The 21,834-nt window shown below is 37.3% G+C and overlaps 1 protein-coding gene across 2 annotated transcripts in view; it reads right to left on the bottom strand.

Annotated features, from left to right (window-relative positions):
- Nucleotides 1-1,792: 1,792 nt before the first annotated feature.
- smoc2 (SPARC related modular calcium binding 2) overlaps nt 1,793-21,834 on the bottom strand; it is a 34,185-nt gene continuing 14,143 nt past the window's right edge. Inside the window, exons 6-13 of one of the 2 annotated variants that reach the window (XM_057343013.1) lie at nt 20,059-20,142; nt 18,548-18,619; nt 15,070-15,256; nt 13,445-13,527; nt 3,512-3,611; nt 2,782-3,029; nt 2,529-2,566; nt 1,793-2,321 (exon numbers count right to left, since the gene is read on the bottom strand). In XM_057343013.1, coding sequence (XP_057198996.1) covers nt 2,298-2,321; nt 2,529-2,566; nt 2,782-3,029; nt 3,512-3,611; nt 13,445-13,527; nt 15,070-15,256; nt 18,548-18,619; nt 20,059-20,142 — 836 coding nt within the window. In that variant the 3' untranslated portion in view covers nt 1,793-2,297. The remainder of the gene's footprint in view (nt 2,322-2,528; nt 2,567-2,781; nt 3,030-3,511; nt 3,612-13,444; nt 13,528-15,069; nt 15,257-18,547; nt 18,620-20,058; nt 20,143-21,834) is intronic. The other variant, XM_057343014.1, reaches the window with a different exon arrangement.

Here is a 21,834-nt window from a genome sequence, read left to right as displayed (position 1 = left end):
ATTTGAGCAAGTTACCTTAGAAAAATGTACCATGTTTTTTTTTTATAATAGTTAAAGTATAGTGACTCTTTATAGTAACCCAAGTTGTTCCAAACCTGTAACTTCTTTAGCATTTCTGTGGCTCAGTGGTTAGAGCGCTAGCAATGCCAAGGTCATGGGTTCGATCCCAGGGGATTGCACATAGTCAGAAAGAAATGTGTAATACAATGCAATGTAAGTCGCTTTGGATAAAAGCGTCTGCCTAATGCGTAAATGTAATTTCTTTATTCTGTTGAACACAAAGAAATATATTTGGGAAAATGTAAGTAACTGACATGTCTGGGACTACTTCGACTACCAAAGTAGGAAAAATGATAGTCAAAGGTGCTCCAGAACTGTTTTCTTTCCTACATTCTTCAAAATATCTCATTTTGTGTTCATCAGAACAAAGACATTTAGTAAATGATGACAGAATTTTCATTTTTGGGTGGAGTATCCCTTTAAACTGTTGTTACGCGTTTAGTTACTACTATGTGTACTGTAGTAAAACCACGGTGAATTTTCATAAAGGTTGTCTACCATTTTAAAAATTCAATCATTTGAAAAAAATATATATTAGTAGTAAAAAATGAGCTGTTTTAATATTATTTGTAATCTTTAACCAGACTGGTTTCTGTCTTACTGCCCAATAGTATCAGAAAGCTTACGACTCACGGTAGATTCATACAGGATGTTTTTAGGTTAAAAGACCCACGACAGAAACAGCTGACCTCTTGTCCTTATGAGGTCTTTGTTCTAACAGGAACGTTAACTCTCTATGCCAGGTGTCGAGCTGTGTCTTAGTTTGCTGTTGGAAGATCAGCTGATTATTGACTGCAGTGGAAGGGAATTTAGAGCGTAACGCAGGTGCCAGAGAAATGAGAAACACATGATCGAACGAGAAGATACGCACACACGAGCTCAAATTGAACTACCGGTTAAATAAATTGTATAAAAATACGCAAATACAAATTAACAAATTGCCCAACTAGGTGGACAAACATACAAGGACTCAATTTCATTTACTCGCCCTCATGTCGTTCCAAACCTGTTTGCCTTTCTTTCTTTTGCAGAACACAAAAGATATTTTGAAGAACGTTGGTAACCAAACAACATTGACCCCCATTGACGTTCATTGTATAGACACAAAACTACAGAGACATTTTTCAAAATACCTTCTTTTGTGTTCCACAGATAAAAGAGTCACATACAAGTTCTGGAAGACATGAGGCTGAATAAATGATGGAATTTTTATGTTTGGTGAACTATCCCTTCAAAGCCTTTCTATTCAATCACCAACCCGACTTTCACACTCATCTCAGCAATAGAAATGTCTCTGAAGGAGGGTTCAGTAGTAGCGCCGCTGTTTAAAGTCTTAATTTGACCACTGAAGCATCAGTAACGAATCCCCTCCTTCACCTTCCCTGCGGTGTTAAAAGTGATGCGAGCGCCGTCCAATCTCACAGATCCGGCGGCAGATCTGCTTATCGTAAATTACACACGGAGCGAAAGGAATGGGGTCAATCTGAGGTCACGGAGAGAAGGCCTGAGCTGCAGGCGCGGTTACTGGGCTCCGGCCTGCAGGAATGACTAACTGTGGGATCATGGGAAGACTAAATAACATACTGTATGTGTTTAAATACATTGGCACAAAGTGTAGTAAGTTCAATCGTTTTTAGCAGAAAATTATAAATTAGATGAAAATGCTTCAAGGGTCTGACAAGAATGACATTAAAAAAAGGGTTTGAATAACAAACACATACCGATATATACAAAAGACTTCTTTATTTCTACTCATCATAAAACAGTTTCAACATTTACTGTATATCCATGTCTGGACGTGACTGTAATCTCTAAAGTCAAACTCAAGCAGTATTGGTGTTTGGTATAAAAACTAAGATGAGACTTCTAAAATTCAGTTTAGATGCATTACAAACTATCCATAGATTAGCCCAAAATAAAGACAAACAAAATATGTAACAGAACAACAAGGCTGGCTTTGACAACACATGTAATACAACTTAGAAAAGTTTTAGACTCACAAAGGACACATACATTGTATGTGTTAAATTATTATTATTCATTTCGCTGTTGTTGTAAGGACATAACAATTCTAACTACATCATTCACATACTCAGCAGTCTGTTTAAATACCGTTTTTTTCTACAAAGTGAATTTACATTGTTTTAAAGTACAAAGTGCAAAGACTATGGTTTCCGTCGTCGTTTTGGTGGGGTTGGGGTCTGCGGGACAGAAGCGCGGCGATATCAGAGGTGACTTTAGCCTTGTTTCTTTGACAGGTTCTGCAACATAAATTAACAGTGAGAGAATAATGACAATGGGATTTTAATGTTGTCATAATTTCCTGTTGGTCTGTAAAATCAGTAAATAATCATGTTACTTAAAGCAATACTTCTGTAATTCTGTAATCTTTTAGAGAGAGAGAGAGAGAGAGAGAGGTGGGCTGGAAGGCATGTTGTGAATGTTAACAGGCTCAGACATTAACTCACCAGTTTGCTAGAGGTTGTGCCTTCACCTGTTTTTGCCCCTGAGTGAAATATCAAGGAGAAAGTTTTACGGGCGGATTCCTATTTACATGACAGCAATACGGGTTGTTTCTGAGAAAGTTATTCAACAAATGCAAGTGCTCGTTGTCATAAAAACGACCGCACAGTCTTACAAACATACAGTAGACTCAAAGCTACACCCCATAAAATCTCTGAAGGAGTGTCTGATGGACAGTGATGGTATTGTTTGACTCACCCTCTTCCTTTGTGACTCCCAGACATCCCATCAGTTCCTGCAGAGACAGGGCCTTATCGTTGCTGACGTCACAGTACTCCACGAACTTCTTCACACACTTTTTGGGTTTGGATTTCTTGCGCAGTAAGCGTTTGAAGGGTTTGATTTCTTTCTTTCCGATGTCGCCGCTGGAGTTTTTGTCGAGCTGACTGAAATACCAGTGAACCACTCGTTCTTCCAGAGTATGGCTGGGGTCTGGCTCCAGCATCCTGAAGGGAGAACAAATGCGACACTTTTAACCAATCACTGAGCACGTTTACACGTGCATCGATTCGATCCAATTTTTGCAATTCTGTGACTCATGAAATCACATAACAAAATGAGAAATGTACGTTTATATCTTTGACTGTTTTCATAAACTCTTAGCACTCATAATTACTCATAATTATTTGGGGGAAAATAGTAAGCATATTTGGTAGGAATGTGTTAAAACCTGCAGATGGTCAAGTTCATTTTGGAGATGAAGGACATGAATCGGAACATCAGTTAGCTAATAAATGATTAGCTAAAAATATTCTCACACCAGGTTGGGTTTATTTCATGCACCAGACCTGTACATTTAAACTTGTCAGGTTACAGTTAGAACTGATCAAAATTCAACCTAAACTCAAAACTTTGATATAACTTAAAAGTTTAAGTCAGCTGTTAAAAGTTTTTTTTTTTATACATTTTTACAATTTGTTGACTGTACCTGCCAGCAGAGGCGGGGTCAGTCACCGCATGCACCATGTCTGTGGACAACGCATCTAAGACACTAGTGAGGAACTCTGCTTTCTTCTCCCCGGGACATCCTGAAACAGACACACAAGATTTACATGACACTGATGTCGTTCCTGAAACACCTACAAAACTGCTGATCTTGAATCAGTTTGGACCTGTTCTGTTGTATAAAACAAACAATACACTTGTCTGGAGATGACACAGATTGCAGATGCAGAACACTTATGTATTATTTCTGTCAAGGACATTATTGAAACACTATGAGGATGAGTATAAATAAAGCAATAAAAAAAAACGTTTTACTTTTGACAGCAAAATAAAAATCTTCCTCTCTGGTCTTTAGTGCAATTAAGCTGCAGTTATCAAATAAAATCCATAAAATACAGTGAAAGATGAAAAGAAAGCTTTCATGTGAGATTTTACCTGCGGGCAGTTATCAGTATAAACAGAAACTTTATAAACAGCGGTTGAGAGCGAATTAAGTCATGTAACCACGGCTCTGCTTCTCATTATTCAACTACATCATTTTCTCACTCAGATCTCAGTGAGCTGTTATTATAAAAGCATTAAAGACGTTTAATTTAATTTAAGACATGTGTTTTGACATAACTGTGGATAAAGGCATACCTTACAAAAGAGCACTGCGATGATACCATGGTACAATGTGTGTATGATGTTTTAAAAAAGATCATTTTACATTTTAAAGGTTTGTTTCATAACTATTTGAAAAACCACCAAAGAAAGTACAACAAAGAAGGAATGACCTTACAACTATGATAATGTGCACACTTTCATATTTCACAGCGTTTATATCGCGATACAAATGACTAGCAAGTTTATTTATCATGGATTTCCATAGTACTTTAAAGAACACCAGCATGGTAAATGCAAGCGCTATAGGGGGCCCAATAAACACAAAGATGTAAAACTAACAGACGTTTCCCCGTTTTAAAAGAAACCGCACATAAAGATGGAAAGTTAAAGTATGTAACAACGTGTTGCCCTTTTCACCGCCCTGTTGTAAAGATCAGACCTCCCCTATCCTGTCTGAGGAATGACAGCTGCCAATCAAACTCAGAATGAGTCGTGTCTGATGAGTTTATGATGGCAAATACAAGCCTGTGGGAACTGCCATGTCCAGCCAAAGACGAAAATCAAACGATTTGGACAGAAAAATGTTATTACATATACAACCACAGTAATCGGACATTCTCAATGTCAAATAATGTTCTGGCCAATCACAATACGGCTAGCAAAAGAAAATGGTATATAAGAAAACAATAAACATATATATATACAGTCTTATTGTCATATTGTCTAGCAATTATTATTTTCTTATTTTTTGTTATTCTTGCACATTTTTTCTACTTTTTTACATGTTTTATTTACATAGCAGTGAATCTCAAATGTATTTAATCTTCAGTCTGTGGAGAAACATTTAACTAAGTTTTTTTGTTTTGCACGGTACATTCCTCATGTATCTAACCATAAAAAATAAAAAAAAGTGTGTGTGGGTTTTTCATGCCGAAAAGATTTGCATACCGAGCTGTTTACGGTCATGCCCAGAGGATACAGATTCTCTGGGGTGGGAGATAATAGCATACTGGGGTCCTTGTGAACAGGTGTGTGTGAACAGGTAAACAGGCCCGTGAGTTGGTGTCCACTGCAGCACAAGACCTGCGTGAGTCCAGACACAATAAAATATCCAACCCATCTGTTCATATGAGCGCCTGCGTTCTTCTCGCTTCTTGCACAAAAACAACAACATTTGTTGTAGTCCAGACCCTCCAGAGAACTATCTATTACTTTTCAGAGATCAACTTTTCTTGGGTTGCCGAATACATTACATTTCTGGCTGAACACTTTGTTCAATAAAACAAACGACCAATCCCTTGTATGGAGGACTAAACCTGCAAAAATTATAAATAAATAAATGTATAAATAAATAAATATATAAACGAATAAATGTAATAATATGAAAATAAATACAGGAATGAATGGTTTGATAAAACAAAATAATTCGTTTTAGCTATTATTGATCTTAGCTTTAACTTTTCTTTTCATTTTTTAAATTGATTTATTATTTTTTGTGTCCATTTTTAATTATTTTTTATTATTATTATTTTTAGATTTTAGATTATTTTATTTATCCTTTCCTTTTATTTTTACATTTATTTATTTATACGTTTATTTATTTTTATATTTATTTATTATCGCATGTATTTATTTCCACTTTTATTTATTTATTCTTGTATTTATTCTTACTTTTCTGTGTCTTGTATGATAATTAGATGGGTTGGTCTTGCCTACTATTGGTTCAGCGTAGATTGAAGCGTTTGATCGATTACTCTTGACTTGTTTTGGACTAACGTCACGTCACTCACTGATCGTTTGCTTCGTGTATAACGTTAAGTAACTATGGCGGGCGCACAATTAGCTAGAGAGTTACAGCATTTAGCCAATGAAGTCGATAACCATGCATCAAATGACTATGTGTCATTCAGATTAGATGCATTTATTGATGATTTATTACAGATTGACGGCGAGATAAATGACAAAGTTCTCCCTCGGTTGTTAGCCTCTTTGCAGCACATTCAAAGTCTGTGCGAGTCAGAGGGTGCTATGGTGGTGTTACAGTTCAACTGGTGAAAATCATAAAGCACAAAATGTAATAAGGTTTAACTACACAGATGAGCTTGTAAACCGAAGTCGCAAGCTAACGCTTTGTCAAAGTGATAGTTATAAGCAGCCTTTCGGTTAGAAAAAGCGTAAAGATTTAATGTAACATGATGTAACATAATGTAAATGAATTGAGACATAGTGAACTTAAGTCACAAGTTAACACGGTAGTAATGAGCATCGTTCTTTCACTACAGGGGCCATCAAATGGAAACCATTCCTTCTAAAAAGACGTGGTTACTAAACGGTACTCGTAAACTACATTCCATAAGAGATAAATAACACAGAGGTCACAAGTTAAAACGGGCATATTCCCTTGATTCATCCAGCTGCATATTGTTGTGTGACATCTTGATATTATTGCAAAGATCCGCAGCAGCTAGCATTGCGAAATAGCTTAGTGTGATTGTTACCGTAGTGACACGCTGCCTCGCTTTATTGTATGGGTACGAATCCCGTGTCAAATCGCTTTATTTATTTTTTCACCTCGCTTCAGCCGTTACGGGCGATCATACCAATAATTTGCAATCTTAACAAGAATGTCAAAATCATGTAACAAGAAAGTCTGTGTTTATTAGACATCTTAATATCAAGTCGTCTTGTGCTTTCAGAATCGACGAATCTGCTGAGGTCGTTCATGCACCTCTTTGGCAGAGGACCTGTAACCGGAACTTGGTCACCACCTTAGCACCCCCTGACTCGCACAGATTTTGAAGAACTTTGTCATTTATCTCTCCGTCAATCTGTAATAAATCCTCAATAAATGCATCTAATCTGAATGACACATAGTCATTTGATGCATGGTTATCGACTTCATTGGCTAAATGCTGTAACTCTCTAGCTAATTGTGCGCCCGCCATAGTTACTTAACGTTATACACGAAGCAAACGATCAGTGAGTGACGTGACGTTAGTCCAAAACAAGTCAAGAGTAATCGATCAAACGCTTCAATCTACGCTGAACCAATAGTAGGCAAGACCAACCCATCTAATTATCATACAAGACACAGAAAAGTAAGAATAAATACAAGAATAAATAAATAAAAGTGGAAAAAATACATGCGATAATAAATAAATATAAAAATAAATAAACGTATAAATAAATAAATGTAAAAATAAAAGGAAATGATAAATAAAATAATCTAAAAATAAATAATAATAATAATTAAAAATAATTAAAAAATGGACACAAAAAATAATAAATCAATTTAAAAAATGAAAAGAAAAGTTAAAGCTAAGATCAATAATAGCTAAAACGAATTATTTTGTTTTATCAAACCATTCATTCCTTTATTTATTTTCATATTATTACATTTATTCGTTTATATATTTATTTATTTATACATTTATTTATTTATAATTTTTGCAGGTTTAGTCCTCCATACCCTTGACCTGCTCGGTTAACATCGCAAATCAAATCCCATAAAGCAATACTAAAATACACCGGATTTAAATGCTGCGAGATTTCAACAAAGGCCTGACAGGCTCCTGATTCCTGCCCTTCATCTGACCATATTTTAGTGTTCCTAAGAACTGCACCTGTGGAACTTTCAGAAAAACTATTGAGTTGAGAACCGTGGCTGTGGATTGTGAATGCCAGCATCCTCCAGCCCCCATCAGCTCCCCAACACCACAATTAACCAGCCGTGACCGAAGAGCTTCTCACACCTGAACACATGCTGATGCCAGTCTTCACAATTTCATAATCGCCACCATCATATTTACTAGAACCCAAAACAAAACCCTACAAGTAAAAGAAAACATTCTGCATTTTTATATATCTACAAAATATATATTGTATAATCCTTTCTCCCACTTTAAAAACATCCCCAAAGGAAAGTTTTGTGATGGCAATATATAGACATTTTTCAATTAGGGGTGGAACCTTAACACGATTCATTGTTTATATTCCAAGTTAATTATATTTTACATACCCCAACTGTACATCTACCCTTAAATCTTACCTTCACAAAAATCTTTTCAGAATTATATTATGACCTCTTTTTTATTGTTTAAGATGTTTATGTTTACTTATCTATTTAAGTTAGGACATTACATACACTGTAAAAAAAACTAATTTTACTGTTTTTTTTACAGATTTTTCATGTTTTTTTTTAAATATGGTAAAAAAACGTAAGATTACAGAAAAAGACATTTACAGGGAAAAAACGTTATTTATGATTTATTTCTGCCAGAAAATGTCTGTTTTTTACAGGATTTTTTACAGTTTATTTTAGAAAATATGGTCAAAAACCATAAAATTACAGAAAAAGACCGCAAATTTACAAGTGTGTCCGCGACACTGATTTGTCCATAGATGGATTCGGAGCTCCCTTTCATCTGGATCGGCTGGCAGAGGTAACGGGGAAGATTCAAGGAGGCGGGGTATGTCAATAAATTATACTGTACCTCTGTGACTGTCAGAGAGTCAAATGTGGAATTTTTACCGGTATCACTTCGACCTTTCTATCTGGCTCTCCTGCCTCTGGTACCATCTTTGATGTAGCACAGAGACTGCAGTCGATCTCACCGGACGCACCTAACTTTATCCTAGGTGACTTTCATCGTGTTTCTCTTAAACAGACTCTTAAAACATTCCAGCAATATGTCTCCTGTCCTACCAGACGGGATGAGACTTTGGATCTCTGTTATGGGTCTGTAAAGGATGCGTATAAATCTCTCCCACTTCCTCCCTTGGGCTCTGCTGATCACAGTTGCATTCATTTACTGCCCATATACAAGACTGTCTTAAAGAGAGAGAAGGCAAAGATTAAGGACATAAAAGTATTGTCAGAGGAATCTTGGGACATTTTTACACAGTCCTGTTGTGATGATTTAGATGACTCACTGGCAGATGGTACATGTTCATATGTGGCTTTTTGCAGGGACATGATAATTCCCTGTAAGCGTGTGAGGATATATTCTAATACCAAACCCTGGGTTACTAAATCTGTGAAGCCCTGCTTGCAGAGGAAAGAACTGGCCTTTAAAGGGGAGCAGCTGCTGAATTTGTGTATTTTAGCACTATTCATTGACAAGTGAACACACACCGCATGAGCGCCATTTGTGAGAAGCATAGGATCATGCACTGTTTGCTGTTGCGTAAAAAGATGAAACTTAGAGGTGTGAACCTACAACGGTATCACGGTTCGGTTCAATTACGATTATCATCATGACGTCAGAAAAACGTAAGTACGTAATAACCAGTTATGGTTTGTTACTGAACCGATACCGAATTGTCCTCGTTTGCATCGCGAAGCATCGTAAAAACGATTAATTTCGACACCCCTAATGAAACTACAATAAAACTAATCGGAGGAGCAGGAGACTTCATTTATCCGTCGATTCCCTGAGACAGCGCTGGGTTATTTCTAATTCATTCACAAGAACGAATGAAAGGCTATAATGCTTTTATGTTTTCTTTTCATTTATATATTTACATTAAATCACATAAACAGACCCAAATCCGCCGTCATCTTAACTGCATTTCACAGAGACAGATATCATTTTAAGGGACGTTATTTAGGATAAAACGGAAATTTAAATAATGGAGAATAAGATGCAGTTAAAGGTTTTTTCTACTGAACTAAAATATCTCTTTACATAAAAGATCTCATTTCATACTGTAGCCTACGCCTTACAGAAAAGTTTGGAAGTGAATGAATTTATGTGTAATGGTTTCGGTTTCCATACTCCCGGTCGCGTTGAACACATTTAAAACCATTCCACCCTGCCGATAACTTACAGGAAGGTTTCGTTTGAGCATCAATGAATTTTTAGATTGAATCAATGAATTATCACCGCAGTTATACATGAAACGGACGGGAATGGAGCGCTGCTTCGTTGACTGAATATCTTCTGACAGACGTCTTCTTTTTTCCTCATTGCATTTGCACGTAGGCCTACTTAAAAAAAATTCTACTTTCTTAAGCATTTTTTTCTTGTTGTAACTAATTTTCTTTGATCTAATTATTGTTCCTCTTTAACATTTTCAATCGTTAGAGGCAGTAAGAATGTCACTCTCAGTGCGGTAGAATGCGGCCGCGGGGATGCGCATTGTCTAAGCTGAGCGTAGCTGCGCCTGGTCGTAGTTTTAGACGGTGCAACAGGTATAAATATTTATCACAAGTCTGGACGTAGTTAGTCCCGACGTTGGGCTTACACCCAACTTTTTTACGGTCAGCTGGTGTAACCGGCCCCAGATCCTGATAATATCTGTGGACAGCTACTTAAATCACGTGTAAAAGAATTAAATCCGGTATTTCATCTATAATAAGTCATTGCAGACAAAACATGTACCTACTCTCTGGAAAGATGCTGTGGTTGTCCCAGTTCCAAAATGCAGTGGTCCTAAAATCATTAATGATTTCAGGCTGGTCGCTCTGACTTCAGTTTTAATAAAGATCTTTGAAAAACTGGTCAGGTCTGAGATCCTGAGGCAGACTGAACATGCTCTGGATCCCATGCAATTTGCAGATAGGCCCCATAGAGGTGTGGTGGATGCTACAGTTACATTGCTTAATTTGCTTTTTAGACATTTGGATGAATGGGACACATGCAAGACTTTTTTATCGACTTTTCCTCAGCTTTTAATACAATCCAACCCCACATTTTAATCAGAAGGCTCTTAGAACAGTTTCATTTAAGTAATAATTTAGCAGGTTGGATTCTTGACTTTTTAACAAATAGGATTCTGTCTGACCGTAAGAGCTCTTCTACGGGGTCTCCTCAAGGGTGCGTGCTGTCACCTTTGCTATTTATTCTTTACACAAACGTGTGTCAGAGCAGTTATGACAATAGAACCATCATAAAATATGCAGATGATTCAGTTATTGTTAGGCCGTGTTCACACTTGACTTCTTTTTTGACCAGAAAAGTTGACAGTGGCGCTTTTTTAGTAAAAAAAAAAGCTTGCAGCATTGTAGTCACAAATAGCAGCCGGCAATGTTCAAAAACAACATTTGTGCACAAAGGGAGCTTAGAGAGACAGGCTTCATAGGCAGCGTGACGGAAGTCTATTTGAATTATAAACAGAGAGCATCTTTGCAAAAACCAATCACATATTTAAAAACTGCAATACTAATTTCTCGCTAGAAATGCAATCAAAAGTTATTGAAAGTGAAAATTAAACTACAAAACTATGCTCAAACGGAGGTTTCTGCCGCCATTTTATTTTTCCGAGCTTGAGCAGTCTCGACCAATCACGTTCCTCGCATGTTGTTATGTAAACGACAGGTCTCTGTCATTGGTTAGCTGTGAAAAAGGTGCTTGACGTAGGGCGTTTTTTTTTTGTCAGAAAAGCTGAATTTCTTTCAACCTCAAAAGACGCTCTGAGCTGCAGAAAAAGACGCTGGAGTTTAAAAAAGCGCTCGTGACTTTTTTCGAAAACACGGTTTACTCTATAGGATTATATTGTAAAACAGACGCTAGCAGCTTTCAAAAAAGAAGTCAAGCGTGAACACGGCCTTAGTCTAAGAACAGCCACGGTCCAGTTATTGATGACTTTGTTCAGTGGTGCGAGGAGGACTTAGCTACAGCTTCATATATTGAAAACTAAAGAGATGCTCATTGATTTTAGGAGGAATACTCATATGCACAAAGCTACATTAATCACAGGTCAGACCGTTGAGCGTGTGCAATCCTATAAATACCTATAAAATACCTATAAATTACTTGATGAAAAATAAACTTTGAAGCTAATTGTGCAGCTGTGTGTAAAAAAGTCACCAGCGCTTGTATTGCTTAAGGAAGCTATCACACTTTCATATTGACCGAACGTTAATGATTATGTTCTATCATGCTTTTATTGAATCAGTCTTGTCTTTCTCTTTGGTCGCATGGTTTGGTCACATATCCTTAAAAGCTAGGAACTCTATAAACCAGATAATCAAATGGTCTAGTCGACTGGTTGGTGAGTCACAGGTGGATCTAGCATCCCTGTACACCAAACAGTTACAGCGAATAGCTACTTCTATTTTAAATGACGACTCTCACCCTTTTGCATAGTGAGGTTTTTAGTCCCAAGATGTAAGACAAAGCGGTATAAAAATAGCTTTGTTCCCGCTGCCTTAACTGTGTTAAATAAACTGTAGGATGGTGGATTTTAAGTATGTCGCTTGTTTTAGGTAGCATGTGAATGTATGTTGTATATGTTATTGAAATTGTGTGTCAAGATGGATGTTAATGTCTCTCTGTTTTACTGCAAAACAAATTTACCTTCGGGTATGAATAAAGTAACCTAACCTCACACTACATATCTATGATTGTACCACAATGTAAAATAAAAACAGACTTAATAAAACCCATGTAATATATATTTATATTAAAACAGAAACACAGAAACTTCAGTCTCATGCTGTAAATAGAAGTCACGCCCTTGTATCCTTTCTGCTGTCGTCCTTCTGCTTTCTCTGTTTCTCATCATGGCCACTCCCCCACACTCATCTCTCCCTGTCATCCGCCTTGGCTCGTCCTATCTATCGTAATCTATCTTTTCTACCTCCCTTTTCTCCCCACAGCGAGATCATCTGTTAACATCTGTTGTCTATGCAGACCGTGGGGTCGTGGGAAACCTCGAGATGTTTTTGGACTGTAGATGTACACACACACACACCTGTGCATGCTCGAGTTCACATGCAAACACATACATAAAGACAAACACACACAATTGAATATAAATACTATCTTGTTTGATCAGTATGAATGCAGGTATTGTGGCTGTAATGTTTGTTGATTTGCTGCTGGGACTTTAAGACTTGTGAAATGAGAAACAGGACTTTATGTGTTCTTCTTTCAAATTTTTGTGCTCCATTTTTTCAATAACAGCCTTGTTGCAAAGCCACCATCCCATTGCGACACATTCACAAAACTGCCAGGATCACACTGAAATGATCACGGACAATAATCCCTCCCTTTCTTCGCTGTGACTGTTTTATGCAAATCAGAAATAAGCCATTTATACAGAACTAAACAACTCTCCTCTATGTTTCCTTTTCTCTCTTCACACAGGTGTCTCTTGAAATTGTTGAAACTCATTGTTGAAGTTGTTTGTATCTCAGCATTTCTCATATTATTGCCTCCTTAAGACGAATCGCTTCACTGCTCTCCTCACATTTATAAATTGTTTTGATTAAAAGCATCTGTTAAATTTATATGTGTTCTTCAAATGCATTTTCACGGTACAAGTTGTTTTTTCCTGATTCGACACCGTTGAATAAGAAGCTCACCTTGCAGATGTCTGCTCCTGTAATGGTCCTTCGCTTTTTTGGGATGAGCTCTGGCATTTCCATCACATTTCGGTTGTTCGTATCTACAAGCAGAGAGAAGACGAAGCATTTTCTTTTTATTTCACTCACAAGTCAACAAGGTAAAATTGTCTACCAATAGTGAGAAAAAATCTTTGGAATGAAGCTAAGCAAATATGGGTTTTAGGGTGGACAACTTCGTCTATAGTTAACATTATACATCTTTATGGTTCGGCAGACACTTTTATCCCAAGCTCAGCTCATTACAATGCCTTCAATCTATTGAGAGTATTTACAATATTTCTGATCTGTTAAATAAGGTCATTGTGCGAGTAATCTCAAAATGGGTAAATAAAAGCCAATTATTTGGAATGGTTGATATGTGACCCAGTCCATGAAAAACAGGCTAAAGTATAAAAATCTAGGCTTAAAAAAATCTAATTCTGAAATAATGACCAGTGATTGAAATTTCAACCAGTAATTTCACTATGGTTTTAATTTTTGACAAGGCTTTACTCAGTCAATATTAAAGATATTAAGGTTCTATTGTCTTTACATTATGTAGGACGGTTTTATGTAGAAAATTGTAAATCACAAAAAATGACTTTAGCTGGGTTTTCACAGAGCCACTCTGAAACTTTGAGACGAGAAGACGCTCCTTTCCACCTCATGCATTCACACATGCAGTGATGGTAAAATGCAATCACAAGAAAAAATGTGGAAAGAGAGAGTGAAAGAGAGTTGGAAAATAAAAGCTTAGCACCCAAAGCAACATTCATGGCCCCGCTTTGAAAGTAAACACGCTCATTATGACCTGTCCTAGACCAGAGTAAAAGAGTGAGAGAGAGAGAGAGAGAGAGAGAGAGAGAGAGCGCGAGAGAGAGAGAGATGGGAAGGTAGTACTTCTAAGCATGCTCTAATGCGCTGTCTGGCAAACTGCCTGGCCCTTTGTTAACTCAATACTACATTCGGGGATGCTCAGCAATCCTCAGCAACGCTCCATAGCTCTCCTGTGACTCATTAACTGAACCCCTGCATACACCGGACTATCAGCAAACACGCAACGATGTTCTGTCAGCCTTGATCTCCAACAACTGTTGTAGGATCAGACCACCGATTTAACAAATGAAGCATTCTGCTTCGCACTACATTCAGTTTGACAGACCGCTGTCTTTTACTTGTGAGCAGAAATGTGGTCTTACTACCTCTCTGAACGACCTACATGTTAAAGGAGACTGTATCAGATAGGGCCAAGTATGGGCCCCTGAGGGACGCCAAAGCTCAATTTTGTACCCCACGGTAAGGTAAGGTGAATAATGGGGCCCCGGGTGTATATTAGATGTACTGGCACCTAACGTTTTAAAAGGCAAGTGGTGGGTTTCCCCTTTCAACACAGAAGAAGCGTTCAAGTTGGATTTTGGCAACTAAAAATGGAGGGATTAGTTTCTCCGGGGCGCCAGAAGTGTTTAAAATAACTTACAAAGCTAAGGTTAAGAGAAATGCTGCAATGAGATCTATTCATCCTGGCAGCAGTATACGAGTAAATTCAACTCAAATGGTTGGATTATGCCATAGCTCTGAAATGCACGAAAAGCATTCTCTCTCACCTTGTAGATGTTCCAGGTATGGGCCGGCCGGTGTCCACCAGAACACACCAGCAGTACCCAGTGGAAGGATGACACTGTACTGGCTTGTAAAGGCCTCCATGAGCACAATCCGGCACAAACACAGCATTATTTTTATGTTGTCTTGCCTCTTCCTGTGCCGTCAGCTTCTCCTGATCACATGAGGTCGCTGGGGTAAAATAAGCCAGAGAGAAACACAGAAAAAGACACAATATGAGCGTCAGTGTTCAGTGGATGAGTGATGTTTAACAGTTCACTGTGGAAAGAGGAGACAGAGCATCTGTGTTTACTCTGATTCAGATCATTTACCACAAGAAACTAATAACCTCACTACAGTCTCGGGTTTTAAATCGTATCATTTGATTTTACCTGGCAACCCGAAAGTGTTTTTTCCCCATTAAAGCGAAAGCAGACAGTGACCAAACGAACACATGCACTAAATTCCAAGTCAAAGAAATATAACATTTTTATTATATTTATATTATTATTTATTCAATTTTAAGGTTTGAATATATCTATACTATTTATACTATACTTTCATTATACTATACGTTTTAAAGGAGCAATGTTGGATTTTTAGGAGGATCTATAGACAGAAATGCAATATAATATACAAAACTATTTCTTCAGAGGTGTTTAAAGACCTTACGTAATGAGCCGTTATGTTTGTATTACCTTAGAATAAGCTGTTTATATCTACATACAGAGCAGGCCTGCATACATTGAATTCGCCATGTTGCGCCGCCATGTTTTATACAGTAGCCCTAAATGGACAATCATCTCTACAAAGCGCGTTTCCTCTTCCTCTCCTCGGGTTTGACTCGTTCGTTCACGAAGTGACAGCTTCGTAAGCAAAACCAATGCAGTCTGAGCCGGAAAGAGAATTGATTAGTTCACCTCTCGAGTCTTCGGGTTCGAGTCGTTCGTTCATCACGTGACAGCCCCCTAAGCTTTACCAAAGCAGTCTGAGCCGGAAAGAGAATTGATTAGTTCACCTCTCGAGTCTTCGGGTTCGAGTCGTTCGTTCTTTTGTCACAGGACCCATAGAATGTTGCGCAATGCGCATGCGACCCATCACTACTGTTAGCTCTGCCCTCAAACGTACTGTGCAATGCAAGCATGAAATGCTTAGCTTTATCATAGCTTAGTCCACGCAAATAATCATGCAAATGAATCAAATAAGCGAAGACGACACAAGTATATACAAGCAGCACACTGGTTCCGGATAAACAATGACGCTCAAAACTGCTCAGTTTCACGGCTAATATTACAACATCAACAACATATCTTGGTTCTAACAAACAGAAAAACCGATGTTACCCACATACTGATCCGAATCAAAGCAAACTCCTCGGGGGTGATTTTTAGACGATCTTTCTCTCCAACGTTTCTCTGCTGGAAAGTATCTCCACATAGATATCTGTGAGTATCACCACTAAAAGCAAAGTTGTACCGCGGGTCCTAACGCGTCTCTCCTGGAAAGTCTTTATAATATTAACGCGGGTCCTGACTTTTATCCTTCTTTTTATACTTAAAATCTACAGACCCTTAATTTTATGTAATAAATAAGACATCGCTCTTTCTACAGTCTTTCTAATGCCCGCATGATCTCATCCCTGCGTCAACACACGCTGTCTCAGCCGACGACATATTTTTGTACTGTGGCGGCCACCATCGTGTTTCGAAAGGGAGGGGTCAGCAGAGGACTGAGAGATTGGTTGCAATTCTCAAACTCACCGCTAGTGGCCTTTAAGTAACTATTTAAACTATGATTTAAAGGTCCAATTTTTGGAGGATCTATTGACAGAAATGCAATGTAATTTACATAACTATGTGTTCAGACAGAGGTGTATAAAGACCTTACACAATGAAGCGTTATGTTTTTATAACCTTAGAATGAGCTATTTCTATCTAGGCTACATAAACCGTGGGTCCCCAACAACAGTAGCCCTAAACGGACAAACGTTTTATAAATACATCATCTCCTTCAGCAAAGAAGGGAAAACGTGACGACATAGTGCTGTGTCAGCCACCGTAGTGCTTCAAAAGTAATGGGTGGAGTGAGCTGGTGGTTGCAATTTGCAACCTGTATGACTTTCTTTCTACAGCAGAACACAAAAGAAGGCATATTGAAGAATGTTGTTAACCGAACAGCGGCGGTACCCATTGACTTAACTGGTTTTGTGTCTATACAATAGAAGTGAATGGGTACCGTCGTTGTTCAGTTTTCTTACGTGTTTTGTGGAAGAAAGAAAGTCATACAGGTTTGATATGACGTGAGGATGAATAAATAATGACATCATTTTCATTTTTGGGTGAATTATCCCTTTAAATATATGCGAGGGAAAACCTGGAACCCATGAATGGACCGTATAGAGCACAAACCTCGAGCTGTGAGGTTCTGTGCATCAGGAACCCATCATAGGTGTGTGCTGTGCCACATTAAAGCTCTGCAGCAAAACTCTGAGCCGCCTTATATAATGCAAGCAAGATTACTATACCATACAAAAAAAGTGCTTTCTCAACCTCCCTTTTCTTGTTCTTCCTCTGTGACACTCCTGCGATTCTATGGTATTCTTTTAAGAACCTTATATTTGGTTTGTTGTCTGTCTGTCTCTGAGCGGGTGATTTTCATCCTAAAGATGCCAAAGAATGCACATAATCAAAACCATCAGTTTTCAATGCACCGCTCTGACATTTTTATTGGGTTTAAATCAACAGAACTTTGCAATCGAGCTATTCACACAAACACAAAATGACTCTAATAAAGAATCATGTAAACTGTGTATGTCATCAGGATCACTGGATTGTGATGTGCAGTTTATCCCAGATGGGTTTTATCAACATCTCGGCTGATTTCTTCATCGGATCAACATGACAGACAATAGCTAAGCTGAATCTCTGAGCATCACTATCGTTTTTCATCTTTCTCGCTCAACCGTACCTTATCATGTGAAGTAAACACAACTGACAACTTTTTTATGCTACCAAGTGCTGAGAACTGACATTCAGTTTTGGAGCAGTCAAATCGGACGGCCAGTCTGCCAATCATCTATCGACGAATGTCTTAATTATATCTAACTGATTCGTTTCAGACGGATTTCGAAAGAAGCACTTGAAAGAGACATGGTAGTGAAATTAAATATGAAGTCTCCAGATGTCTAAAAAAACAACCTTTGAGCAATAACTTTTCGCTCAAAAGCCACTATCACATTCTTCTGATATGCTGTCAAAGTCTCCGTTCACTCAAGCCGTGAGTCAAACAGAGAAAATGTGCTGGAAATGGACCAAGATCAGACCTGACGACGAAGTCCAAGTTTGTTTTTATACGATACATGAGAACAGTTAACATGTTATGATTTTCTGTCTTCTCCAAAATACAGAAAGCGTCCCAGCTCAGATTATTCTTGTTAACGTTGTTGTGTTGAAAACTGGTAACAGATGTTTGTTGCTGACTCACATTGTGTTCTGGTCCTGTTTTGTCGGCTCCGAACCTGTTCTGTCCACAGTGTGGGGTACTGAGAGATGATATCTAAAACAAACACACGAGACACAAAATATGAACTCTGTTTTAAGCCTAGTGAGCTGTCTGCCTAGAGAGCATTCGAGGGCATCATAGATGTACACCTGACCTAAATGCTGTTCAGAACAGTCAGATGTCTTCTAAAATGTGTTGTTTGGTCTCAAATCTAAAGCAGAATTGCATGCTTCTGTCACAGTTGAAACAATCCCAGAATGCTTCGCAACAACCTCAAGTATTCGTCTACCCATACAAAAAGGTTCAAGTGTGCTATTAGTATACTTCTTAGCTTAAAATGAGAATGCAAAGTTTCAGTTGACAGGTAATCGCAGAAATATATTTATAATATAGATATATTTGTCAGTATATACATCAAGTATACTGACAGAAAAGTTTTTTTATGTCTTATACTTGTAGTCAATCTTTTGATCGAGATATACTTCAAATCTACAGTCAATGGTATTTTTCAAGTATAAAAAACTTCAAAACTTGAAGTGCAAAATAATATATCAATAATATGAAGTTCACTTAAAGAAAACTTACAAGCATACTTGCAGTATAAAAACTACTAAACTAGTAGTTTACTAAGAGTACACTTTCGTATTGTAAAAATGAGATACACTGTAAAACTTTGCTGTAGTTTTTGCAGCAGGTTTGCCAGTAACTTACTGTAGATTTAATTACAACTTAATATACTTTCCAATTAGTACTGTGTTCAATTACTTTAATCAAAACTAAAACACTTTGACGTTTGAGATTCAAAATGAGCAAAAAGAGACTATGGCATTAGCACAGCAACACTGCAAAAAATGACATTCTTCCTAAGCATTTTTCTCTTGTTTTCTGTAAAAATATTGAAAACTTCTTGTTATGTAAATGTATCGTAATTTAAGAAAAGTGACCCAAGATATTTGGTCTTGTTTTATGAAAGAAAAATATATAAACTAGGTAAGTTTATGCTTAAAACAAAATTGTACATTAAATCTACAGTAAGTTACTGGCAAACCTGCTGCGAAATTACAGCAAAGTTTTACAGTGTATATTCAGGACATAAACTATCAGTACTTCAAAACATGTAGTTGTGCACTTTAAGTTTACTACACCTAAAGTACACTTTCAAGTATACTTTAGTAAACTAAAAAGTGGGACAGTTTAGCCCAAAGTAGCATTGAATGGTACACTAGTGTACTATTAATATTGATATTAATATACTTACACAGAGTATCCTTAAAATATACTTGAATTAACCTTTATAGTATACTTATTTCTTGTAAGGGCATTGTCAGTTCAAAATAAACTTCAATTGTATTAAATGCAATTAATAAAACGGCTTATTTCACTGAATATTTGTGTGTACTATTAATTTGTTCATTATTAGGTGGCAAATGTTCTTTCATTTGTAAGTCACTTTGAATAAAAACGTCTGCTGAATGAATAAATGTGACACTCACCTTCCTCATCTGTGGACGGCTGGGGTTCCATTACGACAGTGACCGAATCATCTGCATTCAGAATGGAGAAGAATTGCGAAGAAACTACAATTACAAGAGTTAGCTAGACAGTCACACAACATCAGCTATAATGCATTTGCACATTGCCCGGCCGAGAGAAATTTAAGAACTAGAGAAAAATCATTAAAAGGTAAGAATTATGGAAGAAGAGAATAGAGGAGGAAAAGTGGTAATGAAAGGCACAGAAAGGGTCAAAAGGGGTTTAGTGGTTGTTTTTTACACGAAAACTGTTGAAACACTCATGTTTATAAAGACAAACAGCAGAGAGCTACACATACAGAATTCTGTAAACGCAAGAGCTCAGAAATCTGTGCAAAATATACTGGAGTGCTGCAAAATAAAACACTTTTTGTTTAGTTTTATGAAGAGATCAGGAAAACAGAGATGGGAGGACACACACACATACAAAGAGCAGTCGCAGGAATTTTAACGCTGAAAGTCGCAGGTGTGGTTAACCTCAGCAGAATCACCATTAACTCATCAAAGAGCAATGGAGAAACCGCACCTTTCACTCTTTTGGTGTTTGTTTCTTTCCTTTATAAAAATAAAACCTCTTTGAGCATCCTCGGGACACAGCAGCTGTTCAATACAACAAGAAAAAGTGAATCTAGAGATTAGGTGATCCATTCCGTCTTAAAATGGAAATGAGTTAGGGAAGATTTCATCTGGACAGAAGAGACATGACGTCTAGGTGAAGTGCTTCGTGCTCTCCGGGGCACTGAGACAAAACTGTGAAGCCCTTCGATTTCATTTAACGACTGTGAAAGGCCAAAGCTGTTATTATGGCGTCTCTCTGTTTAACGACTTGAACATACGACCATTTACTTTCAGCCCTGAAGCAACTCCGGCACTCTCAATTCACAAAATATTAGAATGGCAAGCCTCAACCCGTAGTGTAGACACATTGAAACAGGTCATTATACAAAACATTACTGTCCACCATAGACATACTGTGTATAAAAAACAACTGATAACTTAACAGCAGAAATTTACAATTGCATTACTTTATAATGTTAAAAAAAAGTATTATAGCTGCAGTTGATAATTGTTGAATTAAAAATTAATTCAACACTGGAAAAAACAACTAATAGGATTTACTTATTCTTTGTGTTATTTGCGCAAGGTTTTTTTTTTGTAAATTTTATTTATAAAACTGTGTGCAAAAACTTAACACAAAAAAGTAAGTAATATTATACTTAAAATATATAAAAAATTGTCACGATTCTGGAAACTTTTTTTTACAAAAACGAAAAAATCGTATTAGGCCGTGTTCATACTTGACTTCTTTTTTGAAGCGGCCAGCGTTTGTTTTACATTATAATCCTATGGAGTAAACCGTGTTTTCCAAAAAAGTCACAAGCGCTTTTTTAAAAGCCACTGCCGGCGTCTTTTTCTGCAGCTCCGAGCGCCTTTTTAAATTGAAAAAAGTTCAACTTTTCTGAAGAAAACGCCCTACGTCAACATCTTTTTTGACAGCTGACCAATGACAAGCGAGTAGCGAGACCTGTCGTTTCCGTAACAACATGCGAGGAAGGTCATTGGTCGAGCAGGATCCTTCTCTAAAAAATAAAATGGCGGCCGAAGCGCTGCTTTGAACATATTTTTATATGAATTAAAGATTAAAGAATTAAATTTTGTACCTTTAATAACTTTCGATTGCCTTTCTAGCGAGAAATTAGTAAGGTAGTTTTAAAATATGTGGTTGGTTATTGCAAA

Source organism: Triplophysa rosa, linkage group LG9 (assembly GCF_024868665.1).
Source record: "Triplophysa rosa linkage group LG9, Trosa_1v2, whole genome shotgun sequence".
Classification (NCBI taxonomy): domain Eukaryota; kingdom Metazoa; phylum Chordata; class Actinopteri; order Cypriniformes; family Nemacheilidae; genus Triplophysa; species Triplophysa rosa.
The sequence above is the reverse complement of the archived record's forward strand: the minus strand, read 5'-3'. Positions and strand labels throughout refer to the sequence as shown.